Consider the following 15,032-nt stretch of genomic DNA (forward strand, 5'->3'; position numbering starts at 1 on the left):
GCCATTGTCTTTGCTATAGACAAGTTTAGATCTTACTTAGTAGGAGCTAAGATCGTTGTTTACACCGATCATGCTGCTTTGAAAAATTTGCTCACTAAGAAAGATGCTAAACCCCGCTTGATACGATGGATCCTTCTACTCCAAGAATTTGACCTTAAAATAAAAGATAAAATGGGAGTAGAAAACTCTGTTGTAGATCATTTGTCGCGAATGCATTGTACTAACACGCAGGAACTACTGATAAATGATTTCCTTCGGGATGACATGCTGATGAAGGTAACAGACTCCACTGCCTGGTATGCAAATATTGTGAACTTTATGGTTTCAGGATATGTACCACCAGGAGAAAATAAGAAAAAGTTGATTTATGAAAGCAGACTACACTTGTGGGATGATCCGTACCTCTACAGAGTTTGTTCTGATGGTTTGCTGAGAAGGTGTGTACCAGCAGCTGAAGGAACAAGGATCATTGAGAAATGCCATGCAGCACCATATGGGGGACACTACGGTGTATTTCGTACTCAAGCGAAGATCTGGCAGAGCGGATTCTTTTGGCCAACCATGTATGAAGATACTAAAGCTTTTGTTCGAAGATGCCGGAGATGCCAACTGCATGGAGGAATTACCGCACGAGATGCAATGCTCTTACAGAACAATCTCCAGATAGAAATATTTGATGTATGGGGCATCAACTTCAAGGGACCCTTCCCAAAGTCCTATGATAGTGAATACATTCTCATGGCGGTTGACTATGTGTCCAAGTGGGTAGAAGCAATGCAATGCCGTGCTGCTGACTCCAAGCATGCTCGAAAGATGTTTCATGAGATCATCTTTCCTCGTTTTGGCACACCAAGAATGGTGATAAGTGATGGAGGGTCACACTTCATTGACAAGACCTTCCGAAACTTCCTCAAAGAGCTTGGGGCACAACACAACATTGCAACTCCATATCATCCCCAGACGAGTGGCCAAGCAGAAACGTCGAACAAGAAAATCAAGAACATTCTACAAAAGACGGTTCACGAAATGGGAAAATCATGGAAGATGAAGCTACCAGATGCACTTTGGGCATATCGTACTACCTATAAAACACCGACAGGCATGTCACCCTATCAGCTAGTGTACGGGAAAACTTGCCACTTACCCGTCGAACTAGAACATAGGGCACACTGGGCAATCCAGAAATATAACATGAACTTTTAAAAAGCCAGAATGCACATGAAGCAACAGCTTTCTGAGCTGGAAGAATGGAGGGACAAAGCATATCATAGTGCCAAGATCTACAAAGAGAAGACGAAAAAGTGGCACGACAAAAGGATCAAGTAGAAAGATTTCAAACCAGGAGATAAGGTATTACTCTTTAATTCCAGGATCAAGTTGTTCAGACAAGGGAAGCTTCAGAGCAAATGGGAAGGACCGTACTCTGTCGTTGAAGCTGCGCCACATGGAGCAATCACACTCCAAGATGATGATGGTAAGATCTTCAAGGTAAATGGTCATCATTTAAAAATCTTCCTAAAACATGATAATAAAGAGTATGATGTGATTACTTTCATTGAAGAAACCTAGTCTTGAACTCAATCTTCCAAATAGATAGACTAGGTAAACTTTATCCCTAGGGTCCTTTTTGTTTTGTTTTGTCCCCCAATAAAATGCAGGCAAATGAATAAGTGTGGGGGAGTCGCCCGACTCCTAGATCATCACATGCAGAAACGCCAAGGTAAGCACCTCCAGGTATGTCCTACTTTTGACTTTAAACAAAGCCCTTCCGGGAGGTAGCCCGAGAATCACTAGAGTAAATCTCATGGTGAGAGTAAAATTTAGTTTAAATAAATTTTAGGAGCTCCCTGGTTCTTAAAACTAGCAGAGCCATTATTTTGTTTCCATCTTTTGTTTTAAATTCAGCACCAGGTACAAGTACAAGTGTGGGGGAGATCTCTCAAGATCATCATTACCATACAAGATCATCATTACCATACACATTTGAGATCTCCCACAGATGCATCGCACAACATTGTCTACACCAACATGACAAGAGATAATGCAAGGACACCAAATTCAGCCAGCCACCTAGTGGTTTGGCTGAATCACCACTGCCATGATCCCCATCTTCTTCAAAAGCGATGGTTTGTGCAGCCTATACCTCTCAACTCTCTTTGATTCATGAGTTTGAATGGTTTTTTAAATCTTACTCAATAAAATCAAACTCAAGAATCAGTGTGTTGCACCTGCTCTACATGTTTCCTATAGTTGGCTTGCATATGTTTTATTCCATGCTTATCACCTTGATGCTTGTGAACAAAAATCCTTAGGTAATCATGCTTATCTAAGTAGTTGACGTTAGAGATATGGTTAGGATGATATGATCGTCGCTCTTTATTGTTTAAGTGCTTGGAAAATTTATTTGAAAATTTGTAAAACCTATGCAAAGCTCCTCTTTGATATGCCAAAGTCCTACCAAAGCCATATGATGATACTTCTTAAAAACCATATACACATATGCTGCTTGTCTTGCATTGAGCTTTGTCAAATTGTTGTGATCCTTCGGAGAATTCTTTTCATGCTTTCATGATCAAGATTCACGTGCACACCATATACACTCTTGCTGTGCTTCTTTGAGATGTTAGCATTGTACCATCCACTCATTCCACAAAATAAATGCTCCACTATATGTATTGGTCTATCTCTCCAGTTTTTGTAAAAAAAAAGAGAGGCATGGGCTATCGAAAAAAATATATATGGACACATGAAGGTCCAAGTATTGGAAAAAAATAAAGAAAGAAAAAATGTGGGCACATGAAGGTCCATGGAAAAAAAGATAGCCATGCTCTCAAAAGAATTATATAGGAAGAGAGATCATACAAAAGGAGTTTACATTCCATCCATCACAATCCATACACGTGCACATCTTGATCTGATTGTATGACTTGCTTTTCTTTTTGGATCCGGTCTTTGACTTTGCAATACATGTGATACAAGTATGTGTTATCCTTCATACCCTACCTTGAGCTCCACATATAGCCATGACTAGAAGTAGGATGAAGAGAAGGCAAGTTAAATGCCTTGGTAAGGACACATGCACACTGAGCGATCCGAGAGAATCAAATGAGGAGCTAAGCAAGGTTTATTTTGAAAACTTATTGAAAAATCCCAAGCTAATTGACTTGAGGAGCAGAAGTGATTTTATTCAAGACTATTCCATTCCTCAACTACCCAAGATGGCATGATAGACACTTCAAAGTTCACAAATGCAATGTATGGTTTGGAATATCTCTTATGCTCGCTTCATACCTTTGGAATTCATGTTTCACCTTAGTCCTTTCTGCTTTACTCGAGGATGAGCAAAGGCTAAGTGTGGGGGAGTTGTTGATGGCTCTTAAGTACCAAATTTAGGCCGTCAACTCCTGCGTAAATACATAAAATGTAAACATCAACATTGTGGTAGGGGTTTATTACTGACCATTTCCACGAGTGTTGGTAAATATTTGTATGCAGGAGAATTAAAGGCGAAAACACACTTCAAGAGCAAGGAAACACACTCCTCAATCCAAGGCAAAAGACGTCGACCAATCAGAGCACGCCATTCAGTCTCACATGGATTCATGGGACCACATGCAGCAAGAAACCAACATAACCAAAGCTTAGACACATGCAACAGGGATAATGGGACACGTGGTGACCCACCAGAGGAAGCCGGAGGCGGTGGGGCCCAGTGGACCATCGGCCGACCATCATGGTCGGCCGAGCCCACGAAGGCTCCACCGACTCTCCCCTTTGGCGTGTCACTTGCTCATTGGTCCTAGAAGGCGGTTTGGCAAGGCATAGCTACATCTCTCACCCGTGCACACCCTTGGCTCCCTCCTATAAATATGAGAGGAGGGGGTAAGAATCAAGACACGCCACCAAGTTGAGTTTCACATCCAACCAAGTGCAACTCCAAGCCTCCTCTTGGGTTTAGAGTAGTCCTAGCTTAGGGAGAGGGTAGAGGTACTCAGGAGGGGCGCCGGTCTTCGGCGCTCTTCTCCATTTTTGTACCTCTACGAGAGTGAGGGAGTAGTTCGGGAGAAGTGCCGGGGTGTCGGCACTCTGCCCCAGCTTGTACCTCTACGGATGCTGCTACATTCTTTGGTATTTAGTAAGTATTCGTGGTTCCTATCTCTAGTATTTTACTTGATATAGTAGATGCTAGTGGTGCTTGTAGTTGAGTGAGATCAGTTCTCTTACTCGCAGGTTCGTCGCTCTTTATTTGTATAGAATGTTGTAGTTTGCTACGGGGATCCATACGTAGTTAGACTGCAGTAGTAATCAGTAGCGTAGGCGTGGTGTCTAGGCTAAGGGTTATCCTTCGTTTGCATTATATCCCATGATTTGTTAGAGGTAGGCTGTAGGTGGTGACAGCCCTATTGGTCCTTCGTAATCCTCCATGTTCAGATAGAGCATAGAGCTGTTGACCGGAGTCGACTGGCAGGCCAGTTGTAAGCCGGTGCTCGAAGCGAGTATTGTGCCTGAGAGATCGACCTTTAACTCAGCAGTAGCACTATCTTAGGAATCATCTCTTCCCTTCAACCTACCTTGGTGTGTCCTTGGACCGACTAGAATAGGAGTTAGTGCACACATGTTCCCTGTGGATTCGATAACCCTTGGAATACTCTAAGGTGAAAGCTACAACGGTATCCGTGTGCTTGCGGATTATGACGCTAAAATACCCAACACCAAGACAGGTGAAGACCAATGGGGATCAGACAAGGCAGCCCAGGACAGCCCACCAGAGGTAGTAGGGGGCGGTTGGAGCCCCTGGGCCGTCGGCCGACCAGGCCTGTGGGCCCCACCGCCTCAACTTTGCCACATGTCGCCTCCTCACTGGTTGCTTAAGTCGGTTCCACAAGTCTCAGCCCATGGCTCCCTCCTATAAATACAAGGGGAGGGGTGAGAATAGGACACAAACACACATCACACCATCAAAATTCACTCTTCTCTTGAGTTCTCACTTGAGTGAGAGTTGTCTTAGGGAGTTTTAGGGGTAGAGGTACTCAGGAGGGACACCGGTGATGGCACACTTCTCCAAATTGTACCTCTACAAGAGTGAGGGAGAGATTCGGAGGAAGTGCCGGATTTGTCGGCACTCTTCTCTGCTTGTACCTCGACGGATGATTATTCGATTGTAAGTGCTCGAGACTTTCTTATTTAGAATTAGGGTTTAGTTGCAAGTTATTTCTTCTGCCTTATATTAGTTGAGTGTATGCTTAGAGTAGCATTTGATCCTAGCTTAAGACTCCGGATAGAGTAGGATAATCTTGATCAGGGTTAGGATTAGTACGGAATAGCGTAGACGTGGTGTCTAGGCTAGACTTTACCACTCAGTTGTCTGATAGTCCCACGGTTTGTTGAGGTAGCCGGTAGGTGGTGACAGCCCTGTCCGAGCCCTAGTAACCCTCCACGTTCGGATATTAGATAGAGCATTACTACTGGAGCTATTGGCTTGTTTAAGCCAGTCGAAACATGTAGGTCGAAGTATAATGGCGAAGTATCTCTTCCTCTAAACATAGATTCTAAATCTTAGGAAGTCCTCTCTGTCCTATCCCTCCTACACCAGTGTGTGTGTCCTTGGATGAGATTGAACCCTTAGATAGTGTACTCACGTTCCTCAGTGGATACGATACCCTGGAATACTCCTGGGTGAAAGCTACAGCAGTACCCGTGCACTTGCGGATTTTATTCGTGACGTTACAAAGTACCAACAGTGATACGATCTAGTATTTCCATGCTTTCGATCTGAGTCTTGTGGGAAAAAGACCCTTCAACGCTTGCATCAAGACAAGAGGTGGATTCCATGCCGAGTCCCGAGAAAAAGTGTTGAAGCAACACATGATTGGGTATCGATAGGACAGGGTCGGATTTTACTAAGAGTGAAAATCTAGCAAAAGCCGCACCTATGGTTTTCTCCTCATTCTGCTGAAAGTAGAGGATATCCTTTCCTAGAGCGACGATACGGGACTGGGAAAAAATATCTAAGATAGAACTTGTCTATGAGTTTACTCCAGCTTCCATTCTCAGTCTCCACATTTTTGGTGTACCATTGTCTAGCCTCCTCTACAAGAGAAATTACTCCATTGAAGTGCGTGCAGATGATGGTTAGGGCACTTTAACTGGATTAATTTTGGCGGTTCTGCCACAGCCGGCACTACTGCTATGAAAGCACCCGAACGTGGTGGACTACAAGAGACGGACAGGGCTGTCACCACCTGCCGCCTACCACGACGGTACCGTGGGGTGGAACACACTTTCTAGCTAACACTAAGCTCAGACACCATGTCTGCACTTGGTGTTAGGATTTCTCTCGAGGCCCTCAAGAAAAATCCCCCTCAACCTAGAGCACTAACTTGAGATACTCTAGTCCGGGTGAGAAAACCCGTAAGATAAATTCCCGACTATTAGAGAGATAACTTAGTCTAAACTAAAGGATACAACTTTCGCGCTCGAGCTGAACACTCAAACTCGAGAGGATAAAAGAAAGCGGAAAGTAAAGCTGACTCAGAAAGTAGAGAAGATAACTTATATTAATAACTTCGAAAGATGGATACAAGAGCTATACCAGACTTTCGAGGACTCCAGAATCCCGAGCAAGATCGACTCGACTCTAACTCCCAAACTACTAATCCTACTATAAAAGTGAAGAGAGAATGAGCTCCAAGGTGTGTGTTACAAGTGAGGGATGAGTGCTCTATTTATAGCCTTCTAGGGTCGGTTCTGAGCAGGTGAAGCATGTGGTGTCGGTTGGAGGCGGTTGTGGCAGTTGTGCTTAGCTTCCACGCGAAGCTGGGGGCTTGAGTGACTGCAAGGTGGGGCTGGCCGGCCTTCCCTAGGCTGACCGGCCTAGGGGTGTAGCCATCTGGCCACCGCCTTTGCGTGGATGTCCCTGATTGCTTCCTGGAGTCGGTGCAGCTTGCGTAGCTAAAACGCAGCCAAGGCCAGGCCGGCCGGCCTCCCTATGGCTCTCCTCGGCCCTCCGTTGCACCGACGTTGCAAGTGGACGCTTGTGGTCTTCCAGGGAGGTGGATTGCTGACTTGGACATGGCTTTGCGCTGAATTGTGGGTCCTTTGATCCTTGTGCAAGCCTTTCGGTCCATACGATCAAACCGACATCCAATCCTCGGCTCAGATGCACTTGAACTTGTTACATTGCTGCTGGATCGAAGACGTGGCAGTGTACGTGGAGGTGCCAGGCCGGCCGGCCTAGGAGAGGCCAGTCGGCCTGGGTTTCTACCTATTTCTGCCCAATTTTGGTACACATTCACCGAAATCACAACTCATCCAAAACTTGTGGAACTTATTAGAACTAAATAAAATATGAATGGAACATAGTGTAAAGCTCAATTTATTTCCGAGAAGTTGACGGCCAAGATGTGAAATAATGGCCGTCAACAGGTGGGATGTTTGGATTAACCACTAACTCTTGTAGTTTCTTCTTATCTAGTAGATTTCCCCCCTTCAGCTGCATGTGCCAGACACTGATTCTCCTCAGGACTACTATTGAGTTTTGGTAGAGAGTGGGACAAGTGTGCTCCTCCCATCTAGGGAAGAGAAAATATTATGTTCCTGATTGATCACCATTTTATCATCTTGAATAGGGGTCTCCACAGTCATAGGGACAACCTCAAGAGCCACAAGGATAGATTTTAGAGACTCACAGTCAAGGGAAGCAGCAGCAGTAGTTTTACACCCAGAGTTCTTGTTTTCTTTTCATATTGCCTTTTCATCTTCTCCCATTCCGGTTCAGTATCTTTAGAGCTTTGATCTTCTTCATCATATGAGTCATCTTCCAGTTTTTTTTGGAGGAGGGCTGTTTGGTGGTTGAGGTTTACCTCCACTTTCCTCTGGCAGGAAATTTAGCTCCTTCCCCACTTTGTTAAAGAAAACCACCACCTACCCCCTGATCTTGTTAATGCACCTACTGCTGATCTTCACACACACCAGGCCCTCCCTGATTAAGGATAGCTCATCCACCACTACTTCCCCAGCTAGTTTTGCAATCAATTTAACAGTCTCAACATTCCAAGCATGATTAGGAATGTTGAAAATTTTAACCCAGCCCGTTTGAAGGACAACAGGGGCCCCTGGGATCAAATAAGATTTGGAGACCTTGGCTTTGATTCCATGAATAGAGAGCTCAATATCAGAGGATTTGGAAAAAGCTTCAAGAATGGATTTGTTGGGGAAGAAAACAAGATAAGAAAGGGAAGTCATCTGTCTCACCTTCTAGTCCAATTTGTTACCCACCAAATGTTTAAGTTTCTCTTCCACTCTAGCCACAGTTGCCTCCCCACTGATAATCTGAATATTAGCCATGTTTCTGGAGGGGGGTTCAAGTTTTAGACCAAGAATTTGCAAGTTGAAGAAGCCATGATGAGGGAAGCCATACCCCAAAAGATGCATCCTACCCTAAGCCAGTGGACAACTGGGGCATATGTGACCAGAGGTTTTGCATCTAAAGAAGAACGGATCATTTGTGCAGGTCACCTGATGATGACCTACTTCCCCACACCAATAGCACGTCCCAAAATGTTTTGGCTTGTATCTATCTCTAGTTCTCTCAAATGTCCCTGTTCTGGCATCCAGATCATCATCTCTTACTCTCGGATGGTGATCAATTTTCTTCTCGCCAATCTATCTCTGATAGGTGGATTGGTTTAGTTACCTTGTAGCCTTAGATCTGTCGCCCTGTGTTTGGACTTAGCATTACGCCAATCTTCCTCAAAGTACTTTGAATCGTGAAGAGCACCCCTCTCTCAGCGCTGGCAATCACGAAAGCGGTCTTTCCTTCTCGTCTCTTCTAGCTCCCGATCATCCTAGAGGTATCTCTCATCCTATCCTCCTCAAAGCACCTCTTCTAGCCCCCTTGGATCAAGCTACCTGAAGCCTCTAGGAGGAGCATGCACCATGGGGGACGAGATGACCTCCACGAAGGATTTGGTAAGAGGAGGAGGGGTCAGAACCCTAACAAGGCGGCATGCCCTCCACCCGTGTCTCCGGACTTCTTCCGGGTGTGCAGGGTATTCCACGCCTCCTTGGTGATGGGCTTGGGAATTCAGACCCATCTCGTCGTGGGCTCACTGCGCCAGGAGTGGCCGTATAGGTCAGCAATAGACCTCCCAAAAGGCCCAACACTCCACTTTGACTTGTCTTCAACCTCTTGACTTGGCGCAGGGATTCGGGATTTCGCCATGGCATCCACGAAGAGATGAGCCCTCCCCCTACTGGCCACTCTTCACCTTAGAAGCCGCAGCAAATGGGGAATCAGCCGAATACATAGCGCCATCACAGGCTGGTGGCAAGAATAGAATCCTCTTAATTTCATTAGCCGTACGGATCCTATCTGCCGCTAGCCTCCAACCCGTAACACCTCGTGAATCAAACTCCCCTCGCTCCACCTCGCGAGAAAGCATCGAACTCCCCATCTGATTCAACCGACCGCGTGGAGCATCCTAAGGAGGTGCAAGACGTAACACATGAGGATGGGCCTCAAGCCAATTCCTGCTCCGCCAATCATCTCTGATTGCACACCAATCGGTCCCTAATTCTCCCTCATCCTTCAGCTTCGAAGACGAAGAAGATGGTGAGGAAGCAGATCTCCAAGGGGGTTCCCTTCTCGGCTCCAACATAGATCCTTTGTTCTAAGGGAGAATCGAGTCCACAGCGTGAGGAAGAGGGAACACACGTGGAGCAGAGGAAACCACCCTAGACAGGGGTGGAAAGGCTTGCTCAGAAGGGGACGCCATTCATCTCTCTCCAGCGGCGACGAGGGCGTCGCTTCTCCGCCTACCCGTCCCTCCCGCATTTTCAAGGAACTTACTGCGGGGGAGGACTAGATCCCACCAGAGAGCGCCAATTTCACCGTTTTATCTTTGGAATTATGGATAAAACCCTAGGAGTTCTCCCCGTCGATTTCTATGTCGGACAAAACCACCAACGAACATATGAATTTTACTATCCTGCTACGGCAGCTTGTCAGTTTGGCTTTGGCCAGCTGTCAATTCACGCATTCTTTGCCAATCTAGTACAACCAAGACATACCATCAATAGTGGTTCGGAATATGATCGGCTAAAGAACCTGGCACCAAGTGCTGAAACTATAATTCTGGAGAACTGGATTATGGCATCATTTACCACTAAGACTTTTTTATTATGGTTGTCAAAATGGTGCAGTCATCTCTTTTGCATACTAGCTAGGATCTACTGCCAGATGATTTACCCTTCTTTTGTTGTGCCCATAGATGAGGTACAACAACATCCTCTTTCCCTATTTTTTCCCTTTCCTCTCGATTCTCAACAAACCCACTTATTTCCCTAGGATGTAGCCAACTTTCCTTCACAAAATAGCAATTCTGGGCGGTCAATCAATTATGCCCCTCCATCAGACATGCCTCACATCGACCGTAAAGCTATTGAAGATCACAAAGGTGAGACAACAAACCCACACTTTCGAGGATAGAAAGGGGGCCTTTCTGAGAACACTCAACACTCCCAATAAATGGAACAAACAAGACAGTTAAAATCCATGCCATCTTCCCGGGCATTGGTGCAATCAAGTCAAGTTTGGACAGAGATGAACAATCAGTGCATTAGAATTGTGATGCCTCAGTCCATAGTGATACAGCAAAATTGAGAAAATTCAAAATGGAATAGGAACACGCATGCATTAAAATTTTAGAATAATGGGAGATTGAGCATGCAGCGGAGGTACCTCCAGCGACTCACTGGTTGAGGCCAACGGCATCAGTAGCAGCTTCAGTTTGAGCAACAGGTGGGTCGATGGTAGATTCTACAAATAGATTTGAATAGTCAACACTTCTGAGATAATTTAAATGGACTAATCAAACAGCTTTGCAATACGGTGCTTTTTGTCCCATGATTCACTCCTTTTGTAATCTTGTTCCAAGCACATCTCCTACACCTACTAGCCAGATTGCCTCGGATTTACATATGGAGTAAAAAACCAGTCGAGTGCAATTTGGTATATGCATTTCATAATTACATTGTTATTATTTTGTCAGTGCTCAATTTATTCAGTTCAACAACAAACTTTTACATGAGCATCACATCAAAAGAATGGTGCACGTTGGGGAATTCCCTTACGCCGATGACGAGCAACCCTTTTTGCTGGTGGTTCTTCATTGTTGTCTTCATTACATATCTCTTTCCCACTCCTAGTATTTGAACCGCTACTGTTGCCAGCAGCCACTTCTTCCATTCCTTTATATTCAGAACGATTCGCAACATCACTAGGCATCTTCAAATCCTTTTTTGTGCCCTTAAGCTACACCAAATATGTGAATGAATAAAAGTGGTTAGTTTGGAATATGTATGGAGAAACTACATGACTCTTGCATTTTTTATTTCAGATTGACTAAATGATAGATTTAGCAGTGCATAAGAACTTACATTGCAACCAAGAGAGCAGAAACGAAATTTGTTGAGAAGGGCACGGCTACAGGTCTGATAGTTGTATAATGATGACGACAATGGACCACCAGAGCGCTGTTGTGGTCGCTCGTTCAAAAATACAACCCTTGCACTATTGATCACATAAGTTTGCACATCGCTAATATCAAGAATATCCTCCAATTCAGATACTTTTACAACATCATGATATGACGATCGTCTTATCTGAAAATTTAATAACAATATATGAACAATTTAAGTCAACTTTTCAAAGCATAGTAAATACATCTTTATCACAAATGCCAACATTATACAGATTTGCACATGTTCCAATTTGTAATAAAGTTTTGTCAATTTTCTGATAAATTGATTAATTCCAAGGTGAAAGCCTCTGCAGGAAGAGTTTAAAATTATAAATTATCCCATTGCACGACATGTAAAAGGACTGGATGTATAACTATATATAAATTTCTTTGTATCTATAACCAGTAACATAATATACTTGGAGTAAATGATGAGTCGAATGCTGGTCTGAACGACAGTGATAGCAGAATGGTACCTCGCACTCGATGCAAAATAGGTTACACTCACTAAGACTAGAAAGCATATGATTTTTGCAAGTGAGAAAGAATTGTGTTGCAAGCAATAGCTCTAGCCATGAAGGCACAGTCCCTCTTTTCATGGTAGAACCTAGTCTAGTATTTGGTTTCTACAAATGTTGCACCTCATAATAGAATGCAATGGACATATTTATAGGGAAACAATATTGAGGTACACACGGCATCTTGATGAATCTATTGGTGCAGTAAGAAGTTTTAGATAATTTATTGAGCTAAGATCTTAAATACTGGCTTGAAATAGTTGTACCTACAATTGCTATTTTTTTTATTTAGTATCATATTTGCTAGCTGTTAGAAAAAAACCAAATATTTGGCATATCATTTCCAAAGGATGTACGTTAGCATTGTCTAAGATATGCAAGCATAATTTTTTATGTATACCGGTAAGAAGTTTTAGATAATTTATTGAGCTAAGATCTTAAATACTGGCTTGAAATAGTTGTATCTACAATTGCTATTTTTTTATTTAGTATCATATTTGCTAGCTGTTAGACAAAAACCAAATATTTGCATATCATTTCCAAAGGATGTACGTTAGCATTGTCTAAGATATGCAAGCATAATTTTTTATGTATACCGTAGAATTATAGTTTTGAAAACGTTACCTTTTCTTTTAGTGGTATGTTATTTATGATTGGCCATACATTGTATTGCTACAGATTTTATAATGGTTACAAATTTAGCAATATCTATGAAAATAAATAGGTCACAAATCTTTTGTTGTACCATTGGTCAAGAAAATCGTTTAGTTACCTATGAGAAGATTGCTTCATGAGCATAAGCATCACAATGGTCCAAGAGCAATCTAAATTATAGCATATGGTTTAGATGTTTGTTAATTATTGCTAATTTAACTACTGCGGATATATATACCATTCGTCATTGTTTGCTTACTAACCAGAGGCTACTATTATTTGGATCTGCCAACCAGTGTAACGGTACATGCAGCTATGATATCCTCTAGATAAGGGCACCAAACACACTGTCATGTACGTAGCAACAATGGCCACAGTATCATCTGGATAGCTTGCAACGCATTGAGAGGCCGTAATACCCATTCTACTGCCGTGTCATTGCTGGGACCCTCTGAGAGTCTTCAACTTCAAGAATTTAGGCTAATGGAAAACACTATTGACGCTCGACAATGACCCATTTCAAGCGTCATCTTGAGCCTAAAATCGTGAAAATAAATTATCATGCATGCTTATGTTATCCAAAAAGAGCCAATTCCACATTTCCTATTGAAAATATTGCTATATTGAAATTCGGATAGAAATGCAGGTAAAACAGGCTTCAAGCTTAAGACACAAACCCTACCATCAGAGCAAGCTATCAGCTCCTGCATGAGCACATAAAAGATGAGCGTCAACATTGGTGGTAGGTGTTATTACTAACAAATTCCACAAAGTGTTGGTGTACATTTGTGTGCAGGTTGCTTATGCTTGGAAATGAGAAGAGAACGCAACCCATAAGCAAGGTGACATGTCATCGATCCGAGGCAACACATTCTCGACGAATCAAGCGCATTCACGAGGATCATGAGCCCACCAGAGCATCCAAACCGCCTTAAGACAAGCCATGACCCCCATACAAGACATGAGGGCCCACCTAGCACTGTCCAGGCCAAGATTTGGGCCGATTGGACACAGTCTATGGTCGGCCGACCATGTGTCGGCGGCCCATGTTCCCCACCGCCTCTCTGCACATGGCAGTGTGTGGTTGGTCCTCCATGTCGGTTTGGATCAGTTCTCGGGCGAATGGCTGGTTGTCCCCCCTATATTTATGAGGGGAGGGGCTCCAAATGAGAAGACACCCCACACATAACACATTCACTCCTCTCTTCAGTTTTCACTTGAGGTGTAGAGTTACCTTTGGGGGTTTAGGCGTAGAGGTGCTCAGGAGGTAATGGTGCTCTTCTCCAAATTGTACCTCCACGAGAGTGAGGGAGATTCGGGTAAAGTGTCAGGTCTGTCGGCACTCTTCTTTGCTTGTACCTCGACGGATGCTTATCAATCATAGTAAGTATTCTTGACTTCCTTATGTTTCTTAGAATTAGAGTGTAAGTTCAAGTAATAGTTTCTATCGTTTATGGGATCAAGTGTTCACTAGTGAGGCTTGATACGATGGATCCTTCTATTCCAAAAATTTGAACTTGAAATAAAAGATAAAAAAGGAGTAGAAAATGATGTTGCAGGTCATTTGTCGCGTATGCATTGTACTAACAGCATGAATTACAGATAAATGACTTCCTTCGGGATGACATGCTGATGAAGGTAACAGACTCTACCCCCTAGTATGCAAATATTGTGTACTTTATGGTTTCAGGATATGTACCGCCAAGAAAATACAAGAAAAAGTTGATCTATGAAAGTAGACTCCACTTGTGGGATGATCCGTACCTCTACAGAGTTTGTTCTAATGACTTGCTGAGGAGGTGTGTACCAGTAGCCGAAGGAACAAGGATCATTGAGAAATGTCATGCAACACCATATAGGGGACACTATGGTGTATTTTGTACTTAAGCGAATATCTGGCAGAGCGGATTCTTTTGGCTAACCATATATGAAGATACCAAAGATTTCGTTCGAAGATGCCGGAAATGCCAACTGCATGGAGGAATCACCGCACGAGATGTAATGCCCTTACAGAACAGCATCCAAATAGAAATATTTGACGTGAGGGGCATCAACTTCTTGAGACCCTTCCCAAAGTCCTATGAAAGTGAATACATCCTTGTGGCGGTTGATTATGTGTCCCAGAAGGTAGAAGCAATACTACATCGTGCTGCTGACTCCAAGCGTGCTCGAAAGATATTTCATGAGGTCATCTTCCCTCGCTTTGAGACACCAAGAATGGCGATAAGTGATGGAGGATCACACTTCATCAACAAGACCTTCCGAAACTTCCTGAAACAACTTGTAGCGCAACACAATATTGCAACTCCATATCATCCTCAGACAAGTGGCCAAGTAG

At 43.5% G+C, this 15,032-nt stretch overlaps 1 protein-coding gene across 1 annotated transcript; it reads right to left on the reverse strand.

The window, feature by feature from the left end:
- Positions 1 to 11,098: 11,098 nt before the first annotated feature.
- Positions 11,099 to 12,121, reverse strand: LOC120710623 (protein RGF1 INDUCIBLE TRANSCRIPTION FACTOR 1-like). Its single transcript, XM_039996254.1, has 3 exons — positions 11,942 to 12,121; positions 11,440 to 11,664; positions 11,099 to 11,314 (listed from the first exon to the last, which is right to left on the reverse strand). The coding sequence occupies exons 1-3, from the start codon at positions 12,119 to 12,121 to the stop codon at positions 11,099 to 11,101; spliced, it is 621 nt and encodes a 206-aa protein (XP_039852188.1).
- Between the last annotated feature and the right edge of the window lie 2,911 nt (positions 12,122 to 15,032).

The sequence above is a fragment of the Panicum virgatum genome, chromosome 5K (genome assembly GCF_016808335.1).
Source record: "Panicum virgatum strain AP13 chromosome 5K, P.virgatum_v5, whole genome shotgun sequence".
Lineage (NCBI taxonomy): Eukaryota > Viridiplantae > Streptophyta > Magnoliopsida > Poales > Poaceae > Panicum > Panicum virgatum.

Bases quoted from the DNA above. Each gene is read 5' to 3' on its own strand.
- LOC120710623 (XM_039996254.1), bottom strand. From the start codon at position 12,121: ATGAAAAGAGGGACTGTGCCTTCATGGCTAGAGCTATTGCTTGCAACA. The intron at 11,665-11,941 runs GTATATTATGTT...TTAAATTTTCAG, and splicing joins CGACTCATCATTTACTCCAA to ATAAGACGATCGTCATATCA. The intron at 11,315-11,439 runs GTAAGTTCTTAT...TATTTGGTGTAG, and splicing joins TCTGCTCTCTTGGTTGCAAT to CTTAAGGGCACAAAAAAGGA.